At 45.7% G+C, this 22,089-nt stretch overlaps 1 protein-coding gene across 1 annotated transcript in view; it reads right to left on the bottom strand.

Moving 5' to 3' along the window:
• LOC146797983 (transmembrane protein 87B-like) overlaps positions 1 to 22,089 on the bottom strand; it is a 416,123-nt gene that overhangs the window by 4,495 nt on the left and 389,539 nt on the right. The window contains exon 19 of the mRNA XM_085625212.1: positions 472 to 536. Coding sequence (XP_085481338.1) covers positions 472 to 536 — 65 coding nt within the window. The remainder of the gene's footprint in view (positions 1 to 471; positions 537 to 22,089) is intronic.

Raw genomic sequence — 22,089 nt, 5'->3', positions numbered from 1 at the left:
CTGCACCAGAGCTTCTAAATAACCACATTATGGGAAGAGATGTGGTCTAGTGGTCGAGCTGCTTCCTTTGAACCTGGGGACACAGGTTTGAATTCTTGCCTCGGCGCTAGACCCAATGTTATGTAATTCTGGGCTAATCACAATCTCTCTGTGACTGCCTAGATGTGAGTAAAATGTATTTGTGTAACCCCACTTCATGTACACTATCTACGGCTATCTCCAAAACCCTTATGGAATGTACACCACTCTACTGCTTCAAAGCTAGGTTTGTGCTATATAAATACATACATACATAATGAGTTTCCCACTTTACAAGTCTCATACTATATTACTATTATAGCCTTGGCCATGCTAACAACTAGCCCGCTCAGCTTCCCAATCAAGACTAACACTGATGCCGCACTGCATTTGTGTGATCACTCATGAGGTTCTGCTCACAGCTTTTTTCAAAATTTCTTTAAAGCCTCTTACCACACTTCTGCCTTTCAGGATCCCATTAGGCTCATTCTTCGATCCCCTCATCTTCATCCCTTCAGCTGTGAAAGACAGAAAAGTTATTCACCTAGGTCTACTCCATTCTTATCCATAACTAAGCCACGTACCGAAACATGCAATCACTGTAATAGCAGGTCAAAGGGGAGACCTGCTTTACAACGCGGGCACTACAAAGCAGTGCCTTTACCACACATCCTTTACCAGGCAATGCCTTTAACATGCATATCTTTACAATGAAATGGTAAGTATATATATAAGGTAAGTGCGCTTGTGTGGGAAAAAACAAAGGTTAAAGGGATGTCATAGTTAGGAAAATAGAATTTAAAAAACCTTAGAAATTCACTAAAAAACAAAGGTTATAGGAACATTAATTTATTATTCACTTATTGGCTATTTAATTTTTTCTGGGAGTTCAGGTCCCAGGGGTTTGCTAATGAAGTCACAGGGCTCCCACGGCCCTCTGCAAGCAGCCCTATGGGGTCGCAGGAGTCTGCATTTTTTTATTGTATCTACGCGGTGCCCACTAGTGGCACCCCAGAACATTATTCTTTAAGAGGCCACGGGTGGAGCCCCAGGGCTCCCCGTCTAATGCAGAAGCCGGTATTGTCATTTTTTAGTTCTCGCTGTGCCAGCGCATGCGCTGCTCTGCGAGACATTTAGTGTACTGGTTTCCTAAGTGCTGCCACAGGCTTTTGGTGGCCTAAAGCTTGCGTGTACGTGAGCATGCACGCGCGCAGCCGCCATCTGTCTTTCACAACACAACTCCTGCTTCTCTTAATCGCGATCACTTTTGCTGGCTGCGCGTCCCTTTCACGGCCGCGTGGCCAATGCTTCTGGTCACCCTATTCAAATGTCCATTCTGTTAGCGTTCTAGTTGTTGTTTTATTCTTATTAAGAGACCAGCCAAAGTCATAACTGGTCACGCGTTCTCACGTGAGTTGCAGGGAGTTCCTCGTTGCGGTCCTTCATCCATTTCTAAATCTCATTTGGCACCGGCAGTACACAACAAGGGAATGTTTCTGTTTCGAGAGGGAGGGATTTACAGGCGTGGGTGTCTGGGATCCGGAAGCCGTATGGCCTAAGATGGCAGCAGTAGCGGCGCTGCTGTCTCAGACGGTGGCGTGGTCCTGAGATTGGCCGGGATTCCTGAGGGGGAGCGGGGCACTGGCCGTGGGATTCGAGCCATGGACAAGAAGGCGCTGGAGGTGTATGGTGAATACTCTGAGTTGTTCGAATAACGCACTGCAGATCTGTGAAACACTACCCTGCGATCTCAAACAGGAATCAACTTCATGCTATGACTGTAATGTCAGTCTTGGAAATAGAATTTCTAAATTACCTTTGTAGTATGTCTTAACTAAAAAAAATGATGTTGGCGCCAGCGGTCAATTGCCAATTTTCCTACGCGCTTGCGTGATGTGATTTACCGAAAGTGTCACCCCTGAAACAGCACAAATCTTCAAATCACCCTCCAACGCAACCATCTGCTGAACCACATCAAAATGTAAAAGTGGTTCTACGTTTCAGCTAAACCTCACCTGCCTTCAATGGAATTTACTCTAATCCACCCAGTCTTTAGTTTAACCTGCCTTTTCTCCTTGATTCCCCAACCACAGACTACATTTAAACTCTGGTCCTCTGCGCCAGACCTTCAGTTCAGTCTCTTGACCTTCCCATGCTTCAGTTCAGTTTACCTGCTACATTCAACCTTGTCCGGGCTCTCCTTCAACCGCTTTCTCAGTAGAAACCCCCACTCAGGTTCTCTGTTACATTCTCAACCCAAATAGGCTTAACATCGCGTTCCTGAGCACCACATTTCCATGCTTGGTGTGCAGTTTGACTACCCTATGCATTCTTTGACTTATAGTTTTGGCTGGTTACGTTCGAACAGTTGGACCAATTAATTCCCTGATGACGTTTGTTACTGAAAACTGCAGGACTGGAAACGTTATGTGCTGAGGACAGTGATCGAAGTGCATTAATAAAAGTATGGGAACTATGATGCTGAGTGCAATTGAGGTGGGGTCAGTGAGGGCGGGTTTAAAGGAGTGGATAAACAGAATATTTCTTACTGGTTTTTTTGGGCCTTCAGGTAACTGCATATAGAATAACATACCTTAAATTAAACATAAATGGTAACTAAGCTATTCAGTGGGAAATGCAGTATTTTACATTATGAAGCCTATATTGGTTCATGCAGTGCTTTACATGGAAATCCAGAAGCGCAGGTCAGGTACTCACTATTTAGAGTACCTGTTTACTCTTGAAAAGTGCTGGTACTCTCCATTTAAAATGGCAGCAGTGCTGAGAAGTGCAGGTACTCTCCTTTTCAAATAAAAGAAGTGTAGGTTTTTGGTACCGGACAGTTCATGTCCATTTAAATCACTGGGTTAATGCGCTCACTGCAGATTTCTGTTTGTGTAACCAGAGACCCACAGAAATGAATCCTGGTTGGAGTAGGAAATAGCCACTTGTGCATTTTTAGTGGTACGAGGTGCTTGCCTGTGACAGAAAGCATTATGAATATGTGAGCCATTATTTCAAACTTGTATTACAAACAGTATCAGGTAGGCTGCCACACAATGCACAAAATATTTAGTTTTACCATTAAAAAAAAAAGCTATTTTTTTAAAATGTAGATTTTAATAATATGCAGACTGCATCGTGTGCAAACATTTTTTATAACTATTCATGAAAAGCAAGCACTTCACAGCGCAATAGTAACACATTTACAGTACCTCTCAAAAAGAATACATCTTTGGCATCACAAAGCTTCAAGAGACTCCATCAATTAAAGCCAAAACATGCTTCCAGGCAGCCTTTACATTTGCAGATTAACCATTTTCACACATTTACATTTCTTTCAAGCAGTAGGCACCCTGTCGAAAAGGCTTCTTTCTTGGTTAGCTCTCTGACCCTCCCTGGTTTCACAGCACAGGAGGTTCACTTCAGCTGGGGTATTACAACTTTTTGAATTAACCGTGCCGAGACCATTGTCTTTTAACAAAAAGTTAGCAAACTGTTTGTGTTAATTTAAAACGTATGGCCTTAGCGTACCCCACAGATTCTCGCCCTTTGCCCTCGGATTGAGGACATGGAATGAGACTGCAGCCCTTCAAATGAAGCCCCGGTGGGGTTGCCAAACAAGCCCTCTTTACCGACCCTTGCTACGGCTCCTGCCTCTTCCCCTCCTGAAACTCACGCTGTTCCTTAGGATTTACATAGGCCTCCCAAACTTACCCTTTAACTCAAACCCTGCTCTCCACTCGAACGCCCCGTCCCTAGGTTTGAAGTTCACCTTTCAGCTATAGCCTTCCAATCTTCGTTTAATTAAATGCCAGATCTTTTCCTGAATTAAATGGCACATTCCTTCTAGACTTACACTCGCCCTTCCTTCTCACTCTTTAGCCAACTTCTTGTAAACAAGAGGTAGTAAACGGTGGAACAGCATACGTTATTCAAGTAATGTATAGAAATCCTCAACATCTCTGAATGTTACTACTAATTCTCACTGTCTTTCCTAGAATCATCCCCATGCATTCCATTTACAACATCAGTTCCCAATTACATCTTTCACATAATCAAAGTCACTATATGCATACCATAGTAGACTCCCACCCTTTCAGACACTCTGAACACCCCACGAAGACAGTTCTTGAAACACATCCACATTACATCACAAAATGATCAAATCAAGCCCTTCCTCCAAACGTCATACCCTTCACTAAAGTTTTTGACAGTCATTCACAAGAAGAAGACAACCGTTCACGCCATCAGCTACACCCGACATTCAACTTATGGCAGAGTTTGTCTCCAACTCGGAGCTCTCCTCGTAATGTCTCTCCTCCCATTTACTTGTTCAAAGCACCAGATCCCCCGCAGCCCCGCCACCAACCATCCTTAAACATTTGCAGGCCACCCCTGTGGTACTCCAGACACCTTTTCACCCTCATGAGAGTCGAATACTTTCCACAGTGAGTCTACAAACAGTTTTAACTCATTCAGTCTTTAAAGGAACATTGAACTTCAGCTCTGCTTTTATTCTGTGTCCCAGCAAACATGCACTGAGTAAATCACCAACTACCAACTCTTTACTTGCAGCCTATGATTATTCCTTAGTCTTGATTTTAGTCTGAGTCTCCAGCACATGCCCCTTCACCTCCTGAATACTGGCACTTCCCTCTTCCTCTGCCCCGACGTTATCACTGATTTAAAAAACCAAACCAAAAAAAAGCTTGTAATCACCTTCAATGTCCTTATCAAGTCGAATGGACTTACTTACGCCTCTTACAGTGGGGAGTACTGAGCTACAGTCGCAATCTACTTCCACTTCTGACCAACATTGTGTGAACACTAGCACCGGTTGTGTGTTATCCTTCTGTTAACGTTTTATGTGGCCCTTTTACCCTGTGTACTGAATAAGTGTGGTAGACCGATGCATGACAGAGAACCTTTCCAAGTATTTCTTGCTCTCTAAAAATAACATTTGAGTTCTATTGTCTGTGACAAATGTTTCAGGGAAAACACACTGCGAGGAAACATGGGCTTTAAAGAGTTCTTTCACGCTACAAGTACTGCCAGAAAACAAAAAAGATGCTTATGGACACTTTGAACAATAATTAGTTCTTTCCAATGCAGAATTACTTTGTGGTAAACATTATGAATCGTGGTATCAAAAGTATTTTCCTTGAAGGGCCTGACAACTTTGACAAAAAGGCAGAGCCATGTAAAAACAATGTTTAACCACTGTGCAGTGTCAGTCAGTCAGTAGTTCTTTATTCGGTGATTAAAAAACACCATAAAAGTCATATAAATACACACAATATAATTCATCCTTAAAAACACAATTAAATCATCTTAAGAACCCTGACTGAAATAACAGATCATCAAGGGGAGACACAATTGACTCACCCTCGGTCCATTAACTATAATTATATTGCATTAGGGCCACAGGAAAAAGCAGATCACATATAACCATAATGATAACGTTGAAACCTCCCCTCTAGTTTTTCTTAGTCTCAGCGCAACTTTCATAAAATTCATCATACAGCATAATGTCAGCGGCTCGTGAGCTTTTTGTAAAAAGAGCAAAGCAGATTTAGCTTGTGTCAGCTTAGCCCTTTTTAAAATTTATTTTAAAAACTTCCGCCGTGGCATTAAATAAAAAGGACAAAAAAGTACAAAATGAAGGGTGTCCTGCGGAGACCTATTGTCGCAGCCGCAGGCACCCTTCTGCTCAATTGACACAGTAAAACCTGGCGGGTCTGCCAGTAAATGTGATAAAAGATTGAGCCTAAAACGACACATTAAAAACCTCTCTTGGGCGTTATGCATGAGATAGAGGTAGGGTTCCATCCCCTCGGTAGTCTTAACCATGTTATGAGCAATCACCATACCTTTGGACCCTTCCTCTAGTGTTCTTCTTGTGTCTCTTTGGGCCATGAAGGATCTCTTTAGTGTCATTTTATCTTGATTAGTGATTGCTTCAGGGTTTGTGAACAAGTCTTTGCAGCCTAGTCTATCCAGGTTAGACTCAACATATTTTAGCCAGGGGATGTTCATACTTTTATCTCTTGTCAGGCAGTCTTTTAAAATGAGCCTGCTCAGCGTGGCTTCTGGGTTTGTCCAGATTTTAAGCCAAGTTAAAATGGGTCTAAACTTGACCAGGTCTTCAATATAGGGCCTCCCCAATTCTCTATGCGCGATAACAGCTGGAATACTCTGGGGTAATTTTAAGACTGACCTGAAAAATTTATTTTCCTCACGCTGCAGCTGATCCGTATTTACATATCCCCACACTTCCGCACCAAGTTCAAGTTCAAGTTTATTTTATTTGTTTTGGTACTCTACTGAGGACCACAAATTTTATACGATAAAATTCAGTATCATATACTTTTAGAATTTCATATTAATACAAAGCTAAAAAAGGTTTTAAAAATTTATAAAAGTTATAACAAACTAGTTCGTTCGGAGGAAATTTGCATACTGTGATCAGATCCTTTACGGTGGTGATACGGCAGTTAATGTATATAGGATACAGATGTTTTGTCCTAGCTGCCACTACTTTTGGGTTAGGGCATATGAATAAAAGATGTTCTACATCCTGCTCCCCTCCGTGGCAGAAGTTACATAATGAGGATCCGTTTGGGTGCCATCTTGATGTTATGGTTAGCACTGGTAAGATGCCGAGCCTTAACAGGGTAATTGATCTCCTTGCTCCGTGCGAGAGATTGAAGTATATGTATTGTTGCACTTGCTTAGGTGCGATTGTTTCCGTGAAACTTTTATACAGAGTCAATTTCGCACAGTGTGAAAAATCAAGGTCATAACTGAGTCTGGGGGTGAAACATTTTTAAAAAAGTTTCAGTTGTGACGGAGTCCACGTGAGCAACAGGTTAGCATTGATCTCAGCTAGTTTAAATGCAGTGGACATGTTGCTGAAGAATACTTGTTTCGGAGCGTCACAGTCAAAGGTCTCGATTTTAAGTAGTGAACGGAGAGTTCCAGCCTTTGCGTGCAGCAGATTATATGCCCACCTGATGACGTTTGCGATAGCTCTTGAGTAGGAGCTCGTGATAGATAATTCGAGGCGAAGAGCTTGCACCGGGGTGGAGTGTGATACCTTCAGCATTTTCCTCAGTATCTTCCCTTCTTTTTGGTCCAGGAATGACCACTGTTTTATTGGAATATATTCCAAAGCAAATGATAAAACTGGAGGTATCTTTGTACTATATACTTTGAGAAGGGATGAAAAATGTCTGTTGCCTGAAGCCGCGTATAGTCTTTGAAGGGCTCCGGCATGCACCTCGGATTTCCTAGTCAGGTTATTAACCTGTAAATTGTTTTTTAATGTCTTAGTGAAAATCCTGCCCAGGTATGTGTATTCCTCTGGCTCTTCTATTGTTCCAGCGCCGAGTCTCCAACAGAATTTGGTGCTTCTTTTTCTTCCTGAGAAGGAGACTATTTTTGTCTTGGTGAGATTCGGAATTAAGAAGTTTTCCTGACTATATTTGTTCAGAGTGACTAAAAGACTTTGCAGGCCAAAGGGCGTAAGATCGAACATTACGATATCGTCTGCATATAAGAGGGCGTGAATATTCTGGGCTGCGATCTTAGGAGGCAGACTTGGCGTTTGTTGCAGATGCTGAGGCAAATCACTAAGATATAGTGAGAATAACAAGGGGGCTAGGAGACACCCCTGCTTAAGACCATTTGCTGTTGGAATTATGTTGGTCAGGCCCTTTTCACTCCCCATTTGCACTTGACACCACGTGTGCGAGTGCAGTGTAATTATAATTTGTAATAATTGTTCAGGGATTCTTAGCTTCCTCAGTTTTTTCCAGAGTGATGGTCGGTCTACTCGGTCAAATGCGGTACCATACATGGCTTTTGAGCAGCAGATAGAACTGTAAAGATTCATGGTTTGTTCCGGGGACCATCTGCCCAATCTCCTCCCATAACTCGCTATGGCTCCATTTGAAGCAATTAATTTCCTGCATCGCTCCTCGACTAAAGGGGAGAATTTTAATGACTCGTCAAATCGTAGCCCCAAATAGGTGAAGTACTTCACTTTTTCTAGAATATGGCCCCCAATCCTGTACACAAAGTTGGGGCGAGATTTATTGCCTACTGACATCACATAAGATTTACCAAGATTGGCCGACAGGTCTAAGGCTTCCATAAACTTGACAAAGCCGTCAATCAGTGTCTGCAGACCTTTTGGGGTGCGAGCTAGCAGCACCGCGTCATCGGCATATAATAGGACCGGGATATGACACGATCCTACTTTTGGGCAGTCAGTGTTTAGGTTAATTAAACACTGCTCTAGGTTGTTGATATAGAGGGTGAATAAAAAAGGGGCAAGGATACACCCCTGCCTTACTCCACTAGTACATGCGAAGGCTTCTGTTAGCCCCCCCTCAGTGTTGTAACGTACCCTGGCTGTAGTATCTCGGTGTAATTCTCTCAGTATGTTAATCAGCCCTGGGTCTATTCCCCACTTACTCAACATCGTCCAGAGTTTACTCCTGTTTACATGGTCAAAGGCTGCCACCAGATCCATGAACCCTAGATGAATAGTTTCATTACTTGTTTTGGTATACTTGCGGCCAACAAGTACAGGTTAAGACATTGATCACTAGTAGATCTACCAGATCTAAAACCATATTGTGCGTCTGAAACAATATTATTATCTTCAGACCATTCAATAAGTCGGTTCAAAATGGCCCTTCCTAAAATCTTGGCTGTTACATCGATCAGCGAAATTGGCCAATAACATTGGGGGTTATCCCTATTACCCTTTTTAAAAATGGGGACTATAGCTGCTGTGGACCAGAACCGGGGTAAACCGCATGTGACTGCTGCGTTTATAACCCTTGTAATAATTGGGGCCCATAGGTCTACATTACTCAAGAATAGATCCGGGGGGATCCCATCTGGGCCCGGAGCTTTGTTTCTAGTCAGGCCCTCAATGCCCACCCTGATTTCGGCTAAGGTGAAATCCACTATCTGTATATCTGGGGTCACCCATCTCTTCCTCTATAATGGGGTCCTTGCAGTGATTATAAAGGCCCTGAAAGTGTGCCAGCCACTGTTCAGGCAAAATATTTGGACCAATCTCAGGGGCGTTATCTTGAAAGCATGGGTTATTTATTAAACTCCAAAACTTAGTGATATCCTTTTTTTCAGCCGCCTCCCTTAGGTCTGCCCATGCTGCATCCTGCAGGGCGAGTTTCCTCTTTTGGACCTCATTCTTATATGCCAATCTACACTGCCTTATTTTCTCGGAGTCCCTCGGCTTGAGTTTCAGACTGCCTTTGAGGTCTCTAAGGGCTCGTGAGCACTCAGTATTAAACCATCTTGGCTGATTACCCCTTTTTTTTGGCACATTTGTTGACAGTAACCCATCTACCAAGTTTGTTAGATGGCCAAATGCTTTCATTAGTTGAGGGCCCTCAATGTCCAAGTCTAAACAATCTTCAATCGGTTGTTTTCCCTGGACCATTAGGGACCTATAAAAATCTATGCCATCTATTTTTGACCACCTAAGGCGCCTACCTTGGTCAGTCGCACTCATGACAAAGCCATCCTTGTAACTCTTTCTCCCTTCCATCTGATAAAAAAGCTCCATTATGAGGGGATTGTGGTCACTGAATGGACTCCACTCGATATCCACTGCCATAACCCAGCTTTTTAGGAGCCTGGAGACTAAAATGTGATCAATAATTGAGGCACACCCTCTTCCCTTAAAGGTAGGAGGGAGGGAACCGTCCCTCCCCACCGTCATCATATTGACCGTGTGCTCCAGATCGTGCTTATGTCTGAATGTTACTACTAATTCTCACTGTCTTTCCTAGAATCATCCCCATGCATTCCATTTACAACATCAGTTCCCAATTACATCTTTCACATAATCAAAGTCACTATATGCATACCATAGTAGACTCCCACCCTTTCAGACACTCTGAACACCCCACAAAGACAGTTCTTGAAACACAACCACATTACATCACAAAATGATCAAATCAAGCCCTTCCTCCAAACGTCATACCTTTCACTACAGTTTTTGACAGTCATTCACAAGAAGAAGACAACCGTTCACGCCATCAGCTACACCCGACATTCAACTTAAGGCAGAGTTTGTCTCCAACTCGGAGCTATCCTCGTAATGTCTCTCCTCCCATTTACTTGTTCAAAGCACCAGATCCCCCGCAGCCCCGCCACCAACCATCCTTAAACATTTGCAGGCCACCCCTGTGGTACTCCAGACACCTTTTCACCCTCATGAGAGTCGAATACTTTCCACAGTGAGTCTACAGTTTTAACTCATTCAGTCTTTAAAGGAACATTGAACTTCAGCTCTGCTTTTATTCTGTGTCCCAGCAAACATGCAATGAGTAAATCATCAACTACAAACTCTTTACTTGCAGCCTATGATTATTCCTTAGTCTTGCTTTTAGTCTGAGTCTCCAGCACATGCCCCTTCACCTCCTGAATACTGGCACTTCCCTCTTCCTCTGCCCCGACGTTACCACTGATTTAAAAAAACAAACCAAAAAAAAGCTTGTAATCACCTTCAATGTCCTTATCAAGTCGAATGGACTTACTTACGCCTCTTACAGTGGGGAGTACTGAGCTACAGTCGCAACCTACTTCCACTTCTGACCAACATTGTGTGAACACTAGCACCGGTTGTGTGTTATCCTTCTGTTAACGTTTTATGTGGCCCTTTTACCCTGTGTACTCAATAAGTGTGGTAGACCGATGCATGACAGAGAACCTTTCCAAGTATTTCTTGCTCTCTAAAAATAACACTTGAGTTCTATTGGCTGTGACAAATGTTTCAGGGAAAACACACTGCGAGGAAACATGGGCTTTAACCCCTTCAGTGCCCGCCCCTTTCCCCGCCCAGTGCCGGCCGTTGCATTAGCGGGCGGGGTCTATGACGAGCTGGACTCGTCATGGGCACAGCGCCACCGCGGCCCATGACGAGTCCAGCTCGTCATGGGCACTGAAGGGGTTAAAGAGTTCTTTCACGCTACAAGTACTGCCAGAAAACAAAAAAGATGCTTATGGACACTTTGAACAATAATTAGTTCTTTCCAATGCAGAATTACTTCGTGGTAAACATTATGAATCGTGGTATCAAAAGTATTTTCCTTGAAGGGCCTGCCAACTTTGACAAAAAGGCAGAGCCATGTAAAAACAATGTTTAACCACTGTGCAGTGTCTAATAGGATCTTTTAGGTGACTAGCACAGTTGTCAGAGTGGTAGGATGGGAGGATCGGTTAGCAATCTGCGGTCTACCAGATTAAGCATTGGCATAGGCAATAGGTCTCGCATTTGGGACCTTATACGTGTTTAGTTTTGCAGCACAATATCCTTGGTGCAACAACATCAAGTGTTGCATGGCTAAACACTTATAAGGTCCCAAAGGCGAGACCTATTGGCTATGCCAATGCTTGTTTTATTTATTTCAAAGTGAGGTGCCCGGTTCCCCATCCAGGGCACCGCACAGCAGGTCTCTCTTTGGGGGGTGTAGGGGAGAGACAAGGGCACCCGCAGCTCCGCCAGCTTCCAAGCTTTCACCTATCGCGATTGCAGTGGGATCCTGGATTGCTCTTAACTCACAAGAGCAGGTTTTATTATGCTCCAGCGGAATGGGAGCAATTGACAGTATTATCCCTGTGGGCTGGCGCAGGCAGCGAGAACGTTTTGTTTTCCCATCGGGTGGGTAAGGGAGTTATTAGGATGGGGGGGAGGGGGCTAAAGAAATTGGGTGATATGGGTTTTGGGGTGGGCAAGGGCATAGGGTTGGAAAGGTGTTATTAGGGGTGGGTAAGGGCATAGGGCGTTAAGGGTGTTTTTAGGTTTTAGGGGTATGTAAGGGTATAGGGTGGTAAGGGTGTTTTCAGGGGTTAGGGGTGGCCAAGGAAATTGGGTGATATGGGTGTTTTAGGGGTTGGGGTGGGAAAGGGCGTAGAGTGGTTTAGGAGTGGTTAAAATATAGGACTTTAGGGATTTATTTTAGTGTTCAGGAGTGGGTAAGAGTGTAGGGTAATAAGGGTGTTTTCAGGGTTTAGGGGAGGCCAAGGAAATTGGGTGATATGGGTGTTTTAGGGTTTGGGGTGGGAAAGGGCATAGAGTGGTAAGGGTGTTTTTAGAGTTCAGAAAGGGCATAGGTTGGTAAGGGTGTTTTTAGGGTTAGGGGTGGGTACGGGCAAAGTGTGGTAAGGGCACTTTTGTGGGTGGATAGGGCATAGGGTGTTTTTAGGGTTTAGGGGTGTGTAAGGGTATAGGGTGTTACCTGGAATTTTAGTGGTGGGTTAAAATATAGGGTTTTAAGGATTTGTTTAGGATTGGGTAAAAGTATAGGGAGGTAAAGGTGTTAAGGACATTGGTTGGGATTGGTGTTTTATGGTTCGGCAAGGGCATAGGGTGGTAAGGGTATTTTTAGGGTTGGGCAAGGGTATAGGGTGGTAAGGGTGATTTTAGGGGTGGATAAGGGAATTGGGTGTTTTTAGGGTTTAAAGGTGGGTAAGGGTATAGCGTGGTAACACTGTTTTTAGGGTTTAGGAGTTGGTAAGGATATAGGGTGGTAAGGGTGTTTTTAGGGTTTTAAGGGTGGGTAGGGGTATATGGTGGTAAGGGTGTTTTTAGGGTTTAGGGGTGGGTAAGGGCATAGGGTGGAAAGGTTACAAAAAAGGGGGGGGGGCTATAAATGAAAAGTAGAGTTTCTATTACCCTATAAATACTAACCATTTAATTGCAAAGGCATGCGTGGTATGGTATATTAGTGGTAAAGGCATGCATGGTGAAGGCATGCTTTGCAATGTCTGATAACTGGTCAGAGAGCACACGTGCACCACCACCACGGGGGTCGCTCTTGGCTCACTCGAGGGAGATTATATGGAGCCTCTAACATGGCTGCATATATACAATGTATTCAGTGAACTTCTCCACTGTCGCTCCTGACTGGACTCTACAGAGACCTACAACATCAAGAAAAAAAAAAAATTAATGCAAAGTGCATGCCCTCTAGCTTTCACTCCTTAGTACCATTATAGATGCAATAACAAGATCAGAGTAAGTACAGCTGTGACCACTCATTCAAAACACCACACCGCTTCCCAAATGCAATTGAACATACTTTCAACCAAGAATTTGTGCATGGTGTGTAGCGCGACCTGTCATTGATGCACTTTGACACCTCACCAGGGGGTATGAAGCTCTGCATAAATACAATATGCCTATCTACCCTTTGAATGTCAACCTCTGAGTCTACAGACTAGCCAATTAAGTGATATTCTTGAATTTATCATCTGTGGGGTTAAAAGTTGGCTATTGTTACAAATCAAAGTTTATGACAAATAGCCAAAGTATTACTGTACAAATAAGATTTCCTCTCCCTCTGTCCAGCTCCTTTCATTGCAAACGTTAAATTATTTTAAAGGGAACAAATTATGGATTATTGGAGGCAGTATAGGGCCTAAAGGCATTCAGAAAACAAGGTATGGACTCTCAGACTGACCTTCACTAGAAGTGATATCTAGAAGAGCAAACAGAAGTGCATTCAGATGTATGAGGCTCTCTTATGAGGCTGCCCTGCCGATTATAAAAATCTGTACTGCGCTCCGGAAAGTCAAGGACGCTGTCCTAAATTGGTTGTATGTGAACTGAAGACTTCCGGGAACTAAAACTTTAGAATCACACTAAGTATTTTTTTTTTTTTTAAATCTGTTTTTATTGTTTTAAAGTAAACAAAAAACATTCTTTGGCATGTGGCACAATAGGCAAGCAGAGAGTTGATAGCATAGGCAAGGGAGCTCCCCGCAATAGAACCCCCAACCCCTGCGCCAGGACTTGCAATCAGTCTTGCGTGCAAGCGCCGCCCTCAGCGGAGCCAACCACAGTCTCGTTGACAGTCTCGTATTGGTCACAATAGGAGTAACAGCATTAACCGTACCTCAACTGGGTTCCGTGACTATGCGTGGGCGCTACCCGCCTCATTCAGACAGTGAAGAACAGGCAAAATACCCGCCAGGCCCAAAGATTATACAAAACAAAACCTCAACAATGGCAGCATAAACTGTACAGACAGGCCCAGAACCCTCCCGGTTGTCGTCTAGTCCCCCCGCCCCTCCGCACCCCCCCCTGGGAACCCCCGTGTGTGTGTGTGCGCCCCGGTTGCGATCGGCGTTATGCAAATGTGGGTGTCGTGGCGCCAAGAGAGGCAGGAAGTAGCCGGGGCATGTCAGCACTGCAGGGGGGTATCCCCGGTTCCACCCCCACCCGCGCCAGCGCCGTCCGCCGCCCCCTGCGACTCCGCATCGCCCTCCGCACCCAGATGCCTGAGCTTCCCCAGCAGCTGCTTCCAGCGGTCCGCCATGGGTTCCCTCCGCAGGCCTAATGTTTCCTCCCTCTGGATGGCGGTCCCCTCAGCCCCGGCCCATGCCTGAAACGAGGCGATCCAAGCCTGCACGCGCGGCGGGTCATGCGCTTTCCACCGTTTCGTGATGAGTCGCGCCGCCACCACCAGCCCCAGGTCAATGAACCGCGACGCCACCTTATCTTTGCGCGGTCGCTTAAAGTGGTGCAATATGTGTTCGGGCCAGTCAAATGGAATGCTACGACCCACACTCTCTAGTAGCAGCCCACTGACCGATCTCCAGTAGACACCCAACCGTGTGCAGCTCCACAGCATGTGCAGGAAACCCGCCCCCGGCTCTCCACACCTAGGGCACACCGCATCTGTGCGGTGAAAGTACCGATTGATTAACTCCGGCGTGAGGTAAGCTCTGTGCACGATAAATAACTGGATTTGGCGGAATCGCAAGTTTCGGGGTATACGCACTGGGCCCTTGAGTATCCTTTCCCACTCCTTGTTCTCTAGCGGTCTACCCAGGTCCAGATCCCACTTAGCGCGGAGGCGGTCCAGGCTGACGGACGTCAGCTCCCTCAGTGAGGCTGCGAACCAGCGTATCAAGTGCCCTCCTCTCCCCATGACATGCAGGTATTGCATGGTCAGATGCAGGGCGGGTTCCGAGGTCATATCTCCCCACTGGGCAGTCATGCCCGCCATCAGCGAGCGGTGTTGCAGGAACCCCCCGGGCGGGAGCACGTCCTCCGATACCAGGGTCTCGTATGGTACCAGCTCACCCTCCCGGTAGAGGTCTCCCAACGTGCGCACATCGGCCCCCCACCAGTCCGCCAGCATGTGTGAATCACACTAAGTATGAGGAGATCCAACCAAATCTGGAAGACTGCATACCTCAGGGATAAAAAAACTCAAGTGAATACAGTCTAGAAGAATGGTAATGTAATTCATCTCCTCTGACCCCAAAAAACAGTGTGCCCAAAACCTTAGAAGCTATGGTCTGAGTGGCTAAAAAGGTAGCATAATGTCATGGCTGATATGAAAAACTGATGTTGGTATATTCTAAACTCCACATTATTCTTCTGGAAATAATGTGTAAAGTTCTGAGATGGGCGTGTTTCTTTAGCCTCTGAATCATGGAAAATCTTTCACCTTCACTACTATTGGAAGCACAGAACACAATACCTTTGAAAATAACCTCAGACTTGGGCTATGCAGCACCCAACCCATATAGGTACTTTTTGAGCAGAATCACCTCATGTCATAAGGCTGAACTAACGTTTTGAGCCAGGGGTCCCAGTGGTAAAACTGCTTTTTGATGCGCATTGAGCTTTTTGTTAAAGCATTTTGCACCATAGAGGTAGTTTCAAAAGTTGTCTTCTGCTACTTGTTTTCTCTTTGCCATTGTAGTATGAGTCTGGTAATATTTCTCTTAGCTACCATAGCTGCCACCACTTCTACCATGTCTCATCACCTGTTACACATAGAATATGCCATCTGGCTTCCAGAGGTATTGCCCTATGACTTCAGACATGATTCAGGTCACCCCCCCGGCCCCCAGTATTTCTGTATGTCGGGGCATCCCCAAATGATATGGAAGAAGGTACCTGGCTCCTTGCAACCCCTTGTGCACTGATCTGAAGGACTACGTCTCAACTTGTACATCAGCACTCTAGCAGAGTAGGACCCATGGAAGATTCTGAGCTGCAACAATTTGAATCTTGACCGGATCGCCACCTCTCTTGGGCTTAGTATTGCTTCCGTGCAGTCTTCATCCTCTAACAGTCCAATATCTGCTTCCCGCAAGGGACTCAGCGGGTCAGGCAAATTATTTAATATTTTCCTATATATTAAGGATGTGGCCTTGTCACAGTTTAGGTCAATTAATAGCCGATCTTCTAAAGGGGTACATTCTGGCAACTGCTCCCCTTCACGGATATGCCTATGGACTGCATGCCATAATTGCATATATAGGTAACGTTCAGTGTCAGCCAGCCGATATTCCTTCTGCAGGTCTTCAAATGAAATTATTGCCAAACCTCTCCGTACATCCACCAGGTGACCTATGTCCAATAATCTCCACTTACCAAACCCCCGTACTTTCCCTACCTCCTGCAGCATGTTGCTGTCCCACAGTGGGGTCCGCTCTGTTAACTTATTTTCCCACCCAAGGAATTTAGTGCGTCCTCGCCATGCTCGTACCACTGCTTGCTTGTGTGGGGGCATCTGTTTTTCTCCAGCTTTCCAGTATAGCGCTGCCAGATAACCCCTCTGTCCCATCACTAGGTGATCTACCCTATATGCCGGCTCATCTCTATTGGCAAAGAGCCAGCCATTGATTGCTACCATCTGTGAGGCCCAATAATATTTTTTAAGTCTAGTATGGCCAGACCTCCTTCATAGACACTTCTATAGAGTTTGTTTAGCACTATTCTGGAGCCGCCCCCCCGCCCCCATCCCAGAGGAGCCTCTGCAGTTCACTATCCACTTCCATGAAAAACCTGTCCGGTATCCTGTAGGACATATAGCGTGCGCTGTAGTGTCCTCATTTTAAAGAGCGCAGCTCTTCCCATCAAGGTGATCGGCAGGCTCCTCCACTGTGCCACATCTCTTTTCAGGCGCTCCAACTGGGGCATCAAGTTATCTTCTAGGAATTCTGACTCTGTCCACATAATAATAATGCCCAAGTATCTAAACTTGTCTTTATTTTGAAATTTAATCTCTCTAGTTGGTGAGGGTAAGGCCCAGACCATAAGACCGACCAGGAGTGATTTATTCCAATTTATTTGATATCCTGAATAGCTGCCGAACGATTGGATTATCTGCAGCAGCCTTTTTATTGTGAAGTGTAGCCTAGTAGCATATAATAAGAAATCATCTGAATATAGGGATATGCGCTTCTCTCAGTTACCATCGCTCGCTATCTCTTTCACCAAAGGATCTCCTCTTATCCAAACCGCCAATGGTTCCAGAGCCAGCTCGAACAGCATCGGCGATAGTGGATATCCCTGTCTCGCCCCGTGTGTAGGACAAGGGGACAGGAGACCGAGCCGTTCACTGGTACGCTAGCCAGAGGGTTTCTATAGAGTAGTTTAACCCATGCCTTATATCGTGGGCCAAATCCATACCTATCTAAAACCGCAAATAAGTACTGCCATTCAATACTATCAAACTCCATGCATGCGTCTAATGAGACTTGCTCAAATGCATTACCCCATAAAGGCGCCGCAGATTTAATCCGGAACTCCGATGGGGCATAAATCCCAACTGATCCGGGTGTACTAAAGATGAAACAACTCCCTGGAGACGATTTGCATGGACCTTAGCTAAGACTTTGGCCTCTGTATCTAACAAGGAGATAGGTCGATAAGAGCTGCATTCTTCTGGGTGTTTGTTCACCTTAGGGACCACTACTACGGTGGCTATTCGTTGGTCTTCTGGTAGGTGTTGACACTACGCATGCTGTACTCTTATAGAGCTCCACTGGTAGGCCGCTAGGCCCTGGAGCCTTTCCGGCCTGCAGGTCCTCTTATAGCCCCTGTTATCTTCCCAACAGTAAAGTCCTTCACCATATCTTCTCTGTCTTTGTTAGTTAAAGTAGGGAGTCAGGCGTCTTTGAATAGTTCTTGGCAGTCGTCCTCCGTCCTAATGGGCTTGGAGGAATATATTCCTTCATAATAGTCTGCAAAGGCCTTCGCTATCTCTTCTCTCACTGTGTATACCTTTCCCCCAGTGTCTCGAATTTCTACCACCCAGCTCCTTTCCCCGTCTCTCACTTTTAACCAGGCTATCATTATATTACCTTTATTCGGCAAATCATAGAGCCGCCTTTGTGATGCTAAAACTAGTGTCCTAGATGCATTTTCTGCCAGTTCTTTTATTTCCTGCTGCTTGAGACCAATGCGATGCATAATCAGTGGGGCAGATTCCTTCCCCGATAATGCCTGTGCTTCCAACTTAGCTATTTCCCCCCTCCAAAGTATCACAACGGAGTCTCTGTTTCTTCCTGTGGCCCCCTAACAGCACTCGTACATATCCTCGTATCACCGATTTGAATGCTTCCCACGGGGTGCATGCTGAGTCTACTGACCCTTCATTATCTTGAAAGTACAGTCCTGTCCTTTCTCTAATCTGACCTACAAGTTCTCTATCTTTAAAAACCCAAGAATCTATTCTGGGTGACAGTGCGTTTGTTCTCGTTGGGCCTTGGAGTAACACTTCCACTGGTGAATGATCCGATATACCTCGTGCTTTTTGCGTTGCATTTCAGAACAACCTAGCGCTCTCCACATGCATCAAAATGTGGTTCAGGCAGGAGTAACTGCTGTGTACAGCCGAGTAGTATGAGTATTGCCTTGCCTGGGGGTTGTGTAGGCGCTATAGGTCTGTCATCTCCATGGGCTCCACAAATGCCTTTAATGGTTTTGTCCCCCTTCCTTTATTCGGTTTGGACTCCCTATTCCTCTCTGGTTCCATGGTTGCATTAATGTGTCCCCCCAATACGAGGATCCCTAAAGGAAGATCGACCAGTAGGGTGCCCAATGCAGGTAATGTGTCCGTATGCAGAGTTGGAGGTATATATATCGAGAATATATTTAGGACCAGTCCTTTCCAAGTCCCGATCAGTGCCACATATCTCCCGAGGAATTCATCTCAGACCCGTCCCACTGCCAATGGGAGGGCGGCCCTAGATAGTCTACCCACCAGCCCACGATCCTGTGGTGAACCCTGCATGTACTATAAGTTTGTATCCCTATTTAACGCTGTGTATCTGTTGTCCTCCAGGAGTGTTTCCTGGAATAATCAAATGCCAGAGGTAAGTCCACGTAGATATTGTAGCACTACTGTCCGCTTAATTCGATTACCTAACCCATTTACATTCTAAGACAGGATTCTTAGGCTAGTGTTCCCCATGGCGCGGTTTACTCAGGTTATTAACATCTGCTTGGGAGTCCATATCTCTTCTGTTAGCCCTTTATCTGCCGTACCTATTTGTCACTTGTTGAGCAGTAGGAGGAGTCACCCCTCCAAAGCCACCCTCCCCCTGTATTGGACACTCATGTTGTTCTGCAACAAGACATTTCGATAGTAAACTAATAACAGTTCTGTAACCTTGGGAGCAATACTGAAATCCTCAACTGTGTAACACCCCCTCCCTGCCAGGCGGGTTAATAAACCACCCACCTCCCCAACTTGCAGAGCTCCTTTCACCCCTTTAACCTTAGTAATTAGAACAGGGTAGGCAAGTGCCGATTAGGGCATGGAACTATTATCGTTCACCTGTTCATCTACCAGTCTATCGGTCTTAATACTTTTCCTGCTGATAACGTATTGGTCTGGTAGTTAATCGCTCCCCCGTGCACACCACCCAACCTCCGACCTCTTCTCCCATACCCCATAGAGTTGTTTAAAGAGGATATAGGCCAAGTCTCTGCAGTCATTGTACATGGGAGCCAGAAGCCACAATGTTCACCAACATTTGGTGTGTGTATGTGCAGCCTCATTGCACTCCGACATCCCCTGCTAATCCTCTCCCATCAGACATTATCCACTGTTCCCTCCATCGTCTCTTCCTACCGATCCTTTGGAGGTCCCGTCTCCTGTCTCACGGGGGCATATGTCTCACCAGACGCCAACCCTCCAGCCATTCCTAGACCTCCTCTGGAGCGCTATAGTGCCAGGTTTTTCCTTCTGCCAAAGTTCTCAATTGTGCTGTGAATATAATCATATATTTGATGTCTTTGCTATGTAGTTCTCTCTTAACTGCTTCAAAAGTTCATCTCTGACACTTGACCTGTAGTGTAAAGTCCAGGAAGAACCGTATTTTCATATTGAAGATCCTTATGCAATCACGCTGCCTATAGTATAGCGTCTCTATTACGGTAGTTTAAGATCTGGGCTGTAATCGTTCTGGGTGGTGGTCCAGGTTTTGGCTTAGGGAGTGATGTTCTGTGTGCATGTTCAATCGTAAAATATTTGGAGAGGCGCGTCGGCTTAAGGCTAGTAAAGAATCAGGTCCTCCAGGAATAAGTAGATACTTGGTACTTCCGCTCCCTCAGGGACCCCCACCACTCTAAAATTGTTCCTGCGTGCCTCCCTCCTGGTCCTCCAATCTTGCCACCATAACTTCTTCGTAAGGCTCTGCGCTTGCTCATCGAGGCGCTTCATAGTAGTCTGTCGGTGGACCACGTTAGCCTCTGCTGCTGTGACTTTGTAAGAGATTTTATGAAAGTCTGCTCAAAGTAGGTTCACGTCTAGTGTCACCGCATTTAGTTTGGGTTTGATCACCCCTTTCAGGTCTGTAATTGCTGCCATTATCGCACTTAATGAAGGTTCTGCTGGCTCCTCTATCTGTTGCCCTGAGGCCCCTATAGTCTGCATGGGGACCACGTATTTGTCCATTTTGTTGGTCTGCGCCCCAGATTGTCCTTCAGGCCTTATCCGGCAGCTTTGCGTCTCAGACACAATTACTATCAATGGTAGCTCACTGGGCCTCTGTAATTCCCTACCCCAAGATCAGGAAATCCTGCCTCTGTCGCTCCTCATATGTTGGTGTCCCTCCAGTACCTCTCTTCGCCCTTCACTTACAGGGCAGACATAATAGCAAGGGGGGTGCTAGCTTCAGACATAGAAAAGGGCCCACTGCCCCCTACCTATGTCTCCTTAGGGGTTCTGTTCGTCATTGTAGTGCCAGTTGGTCGCCACCTGCAGCTACTCATGCGATCTGTGGGGGCTAAGTGGGTCTTCCAATATTGTCTCAGTTCAGTCCTGGGCCCCCTGCTTCTGCCGGGCATCGGGATCCACGAACTTGCGGAGGACAGAGTATGGGCCAATCCCCTGCCTCCAGTCCTCCCAGGCTCACTGTACCACAGGTCCTTCCTCTTACTACCAGCGTTATTTTAGGCTCATGGTTAGGCTCTTCTGATTACCAGTCTCAGGACATAGTGACCTTGTCAAGCAGGTCCGATTTTACAGACGTCTGGACGAACGGCGCAGCTAGCTTTCTTCTAGCCCTCCTGTAGTTAGATATTTTCCTATTGTTTCTCTGTGAGGCTGCACCTTTCTCTTCCACCCCTCCGTCAGTTTGTGTCGCCGTTACTGCTCCGTTCTGCTGATCCTGTGTATCTGCGTAGGCTGCCTCTCGGCTCACCGACTGCACTCGCTCATTGGGCCCGGCCTGCCCCAATGTATTTCCATGATTTTCGATGCATCGGGCCTGCCTCCTTCTCCGGTTAGGACGGGGTCTGTCACCACCCAGAGGTCCGTCTCTGTCTCCAGAGTGGGTTTCAATCGCCACTGATTCCTTGCGGTACCAGACAGCTACCGGATGGGTATAGGAGAATGGGGGGTGCTACAGATGCTCACCACTCTTCTTACTACTTCATTCTGGTGATGTGGTTTTTCTTTCTTTGCAGCGGGTTGCCGTTTCTTTCCTGCGGCCTCTGTCCCGTTAGCTGATGCGGCTCAGACTCTCCCGTGAAGTAACTCTGAATGTTCTGTTTACCGCTGTTCCGGGTCCTGTCGCTGTCTCGTGGTGCCTTTACCCTTTCGTCTGTGTCAAGGTATCAGCAGGAACGTAGATTTGTACAAATTATGGGGTTATTTAGTGAACCTGACTCGGAGCTCCGCTAGTGAGCTGCCATCTTGGTCGGCTCCTAAGCCACACCCCCAAGTATAACATTTTTGATAATAAAGTACAAGCTGGAAGTTTGTGGAA

This window comes from Triturus cristatus, chromosome 9 (assembly GCF_964204655.1).
Source record: "Triturus cristatus chromosome 9, aTriCri1.1, whole genome shotgun sequence".
NCBI lineage: Eukaryota > Metazoa > Chordata > Amphibia > Caudata > Salamandridae > Triturus > Triturus cristatus.
The sequence above is the reverse complement of the archived record's forward strand: the minus strand, read 5'-3'. Positions and strand labels throughout refer to the sequence as shown.